This window comes from Orycteropus afer, unplaced genomic scaffold, assembly GCF_000298275.1.
Source record: "Orycteropus afer afer isolate SDZICR_OR568_19922 unplaced genomic scaffold, OryAfe1.0 scaffold00015, whole genome shotgun sequence".
Lineage (NCBI taxonomy): Eukaryota > Metazoa > Chordata > Mammalia > Tubulidentata > Orycteropodidae > Orycteropus > Orycteropus afer.
This window is the reverse complement of record NW_006921602.1, coordinates 21,908,785-21,913,329: the sequence shown is the minus strand read 5'-3', so window position 1 is coordinate 21,913,329 and position 4,545 is coordinate 21,908,785. Positions and strand designations below refer to the sequence as shown.

The 4,545-nt window shown below is 37.1% G+C and overlaps 1 protein-coding gene across 1 annotated transcript in view; it reads left to right on the top strand.

Moving 5' to 3' along the window:
- TCF12 (transcription factor 12) overlaps positions 1-4,545 on the top strand; it is a 490,015-nt gene that overhangs the window by 379,978 nt on the left and 105,492 nt on the right. Inside the window, exon 7 of the mRNA XM_007958528.2 lies at positions 2,772-2,824. Within this exon, the coding sequence (XP_007956719.1) occupies positions 2,772-2,824 (53 nt within the window). The remainder of the gene's footprint in view (positions 1-2,771; positions 2,825-4,545) is intronic.

The window sequence follows — 4,545 nt, the reverse complement described above, 5'->3', positions numbered from 1 at the left end:
CTACTTCCGTAGTGATACTGCCTTGGAAACCCAAGGAGGGGTCGCTATGAGTTGGGGCCGACTCGACGGCACATAACAACAACAACAACAACAACATAGTTATTTATTCCACAGATATTTGTGGACTGCACCTAATGTATATGTCTACCTTCTGTCAAACCTATATTTTAGTGAAATATTCCAAGACTCTGGGTATAGGGTGTGCCTGAGGGCATGAAAAGGCCTAACGATGGATTTCCATGTCCAACATAGAATGCTCTGATGAGATGTGCCCAGCTCAGAATTATGGATGATTTAGTATGTGTACTGTCAGAGTGAGCCCAACTGACTGGAACCAGTATATTTTTGTTATTAAAGAAATGATGAATTGTGAAATGCCTTTTCTCCATCTACATTTAAGTTTCCCACCAAATGAGTTAGTAAGGCTAAGGATATTCATTTGAAAGAAAATGTGTCGATGTCACTTTAAAGAATATCTTGTTAACTTGTTATGTGAGCACATACTGTGACAAAAAAAAAAATACTACTATAAACCAGTATACTGTTATTAAAATTTCATGATTGTAAGAGGAAAATGAATTATTTATTGGAATATCTAGGAAAAGGAGAGGATGCGTTTCATAAAAATCCAGAGTTAAAACTCAAGTTTTCTCTAAATTGAAGGTTATGTCATCTTCAGTTGGTTGAGAATCTCCTCTGTGCCAGGTGCTGTACTACCCACACTACATTATTACAAAACTCTTTGAGGTCGCAATATTGGCCTCATGTTACAAATGAGGAAACCAGGATTCAGAGAAGCTAAATAACATAGCTGAGGTTGCACTATTATATGGGTTCTCTTGATGCCCAGGAAGGCCCAACCCATCTCCTGACTAAATATCATTTAGTGGATTTTTATTAAATTCTTTATTATTATCTCTCAGTCTTAGCTGCTCTTTGTTGGCATTTCAATTAGTCACAAGATCTCAGAAAGACTTGAGAGGTCCTCTACACCAACCCCAGTATCTTCTGAAACTATGTAAATGACTTTAGGAAATAAACATTCTGCAAAACATGAATTGTCTGATTTGTAATTATTTTCCCCCAGAATTTAATAAGAAACTAGCAGTAGTGGCTAATACTGATTGTCAGTCTATGTTAGGCACTGCCCTGGGTATCTTTCTTGTATTATCTTCATCACAATAACTCTAAGAGGTGTTATCCTCTTTTTATATACAGAAATTAAATTTAAACTGTCAGATTATTCTCTTAACTACTATACTGTGCCGCCTCCCAAAAGTGAACTGTGAACTTCAAGCTCATGATTTTAAAGCAGAGATTACAATTTTATAGTGGCAGCTAATGAGAGAAACATGCAGTAGAAACATTTCTGTCACCTTGGCAGGGCAAAACTGGCCCCAGCTAACTAGCAATATCTTCTACTAGTAACTCCCCCAAAACAAAGTGTTGGGTTCCAAACTAATAGGAGCAGTTCTGCTGATTCTCTTGGTATGAAGAGTGTGGCTTTTGTGCAAAAGGCGCTGTTTTAGTTGTGAAGAGGTGGGTTCTAGCAAAGCCTGACATAGAACAAAGATTTTTGCCTTTAAGCTACAAAATATAGCGTGTGCCAGATGTTGTTCATCTTTGGCACATTTTGTTTTAAGGAAATACAGGCTGCCTCTTGGGGTAGGGACAGAAATGCTAGTGAATGCCCTTTCCCCTTTTTATTGTATAAAATTTTTCCACATGCTACTTATAAAGTTGCTTTTTTAGCTTTGTAACCTCTTGGGATATTCACTGTAGCAAGTTCCCAGCCCAAATTTAAATGAGTTTCATCCTTTCTTATATAACCACATGTCTTATTATGTCATGCTATTTATGGGCCAGGAAAATTTCATGCTTGCTTAATTAATTCTCATTTTTACAGCTTTAAGAAATATTGTACTTTACATCAGCCATCTCATGTGTTCTGTCCTCCTAGTAGTTTTTCCCTGAAAGCCTGAATTTAATCCATTATTTGTATTGTATTTGAAAGCTGTGATTGTTACTTTATCTTATAATATATGAATAGCGTGCCCAAATCTCAAATGTTAAATTAAAATACCAAGTGAGGCTGGTTGGACATAAAAAAATACTTACGCTTTCATTTATATTAATAGATTGTTTGAGTATTAAAAATACACTTCCTCTATCTAGGTCTTCCTTGAGAACAAATTAATATGGAAGGATAAATTGTGCAACAGTTCATGCTGAAATTACTGTCTAAAGTACACATTAGTTCTCACAGAATAAATGTGAATGTTCTTACAGAATGTGGGATGACATTGATAACAATGTTCATATTTAATAGTTTGTGTAGTGTATCTCGGATAGGATTCTCAATGTGATACAAGCACTAAATTTGTCTACTCTGTTAAGGAGTTACATTATTCACATGACTTGTTGCACCAAATGCCCTTTCTGCAAATGAAACAGAGATAAATGATGTAAAATGCCTAGTTTAAAGCCCATTGCCGTTGGGTTGATTACAACTCATTACAACCCTATGGTAAATAGCATGGTGAAAAGTCCCTTCCCTGCTATGTATTTATTGGCTTGTTGCTTTCATTTTTGTTTTGCTTTGTTTGCTGTTATCTTCACACACTTAGGGGATGTGTAACCATTGCAGAATGCTTTATCAGGAGAACCTGTTTTGCACGCGAAAACAAGAAAGACACTAGGAGGAAAAATTCTTTCCAGCCCATTTGAAGTCTCATCTTCTCTAATATACTGCTACTGTTTTCTATGTGCAGATCCTTTGCAAGCAAAGAAAGTCAGAAAGGTGCCTCCTGGTTTGCCTTCTTCTGTAAGTACCATTTTTTAACTTGATAGTAAACAAATTGGTTTCCAGGATTTAGGATTTATTAGAGTGGTGCCAGTAGACACACTTTACACAGTTAACTGTTCACTGCTTAACAGAATCATTGATTGAGATGAATCCACATTTAATGTTAGGTTTTTAGATTTATCTGCAATGATTTGTAGCTTACCTCGTATGCTCTTACTCTGTGTCCCTGTCATTTGAATTCCCCTCTTGGGAAGAGGACTAGGCCAGTAGCTGTCAAAAAAGATCTCCTGTACAGGTCTTTTGATGTTTAATTAGTCATTATGTTGCTGAACAGGAGGACAGACAGAGATTAATAGCTGAGAATCTTAGAAATTTACATTTGTAATAATCCCAATGGAGCTAAAGACATTAAGATTCGGAGGACATGTTCGGCTCAGCTTGCCTCAGTAGGACTGAGGTTATTAATATGCATAAATCACCAAGTCAGATGTTCATTGTGAAGCCCTTGTGGATTTTAAAGCCTTCATTAAGCCTTTCCTAACTTCAGCCTAGCATCAGGAAAGCTTTCAAGCAACTAGTTTGTTGATCCCTCTTTGCTCAAAAATATATCCTTTGAGAATAAAGGGCTTTGATGAAAGAGGTTGGGAAGGTTTGGTGGAACAATCATTAATGGCCGTGATAATCTAATGCTGTAGGGTGTTTGTGCTATTAAATACACTTTATTCCTTAAAGAACTAAAAGTATTTGTAAATGAACCTGCATCATAAATCCACCGACCGTTTAAAAATCCCTGGTGCAAAGAGGGAAGATTTTTTTTTCTCCTCTCCCTTTGCTTAGAACAAATGGGGAGCGAGGCTGTTGGATTGAGGCCCCAGTGCCTTGTAGGGTACATCCCTTTGTTGTGTAAATGGTGTTGAGCTTTTATTTGGCAGTACTTAACACATGGGCGCAGGTGCTGCTGGGTGAGGCACAGCTCATCTAAGTACAGACTGAATGGAATATCCGATTTGGCAAGTAGTAATCTAGAAGGAGCAGCATGGGTCTGAGCTTTTTATTTTTTATTAAGGCTGAAGTAGAGATATCATCTTTTGGATTGTTTACTTTCCTTCTTTCCTGTGTTCTTCCTCCGCCTTCTCTTCAGTGTGATACATGAAAACTCGAATTTTAAATCCTCTTTGAAACTCAGTTCCAGATGGATCTGAGTTTTATGCAGTTTAGGGCAGCTGTGCTCTGAACCTGCAGCCTACCTGGAAGGTTGGATTGCAGCTGCAGGCATTCTTAAAAGCTTTTGCTTGCATAAGCACTAGGGCCCACTAGAGGCTGAATAGCTGCTTGATAAACAAAATGAACACAATGCCTCAAATCATTATTCCTGAAGACAGGAATTTTTTTTCCAGCAGCAGCTAAAAATAGTTGGGTAATTTACATTTTAACAGTTGTATGCTATGCAGGGGTAGGTGGCTCAACAGTGTAACAGATGATTTCTGCTAGATTAACAGAAATCATATTAAAACTGACAGAACAGCTAAAACATGTAATAGTGCAATTTTCTTGTTATTTATTACTATACTATTACTAGTTCTGTGAGAGTAATAAAAGTTAAATTACATATTAATATTTAGTAGAACCACACAGGTAAAAAAAATATATATTACATTGTTGTTGTTATTTGCCGTCGAGTCGGCCCCGACTCATAGCGACCCCTCCTTGGGTTTCTGAGGCAGTATCACTACGGAAGT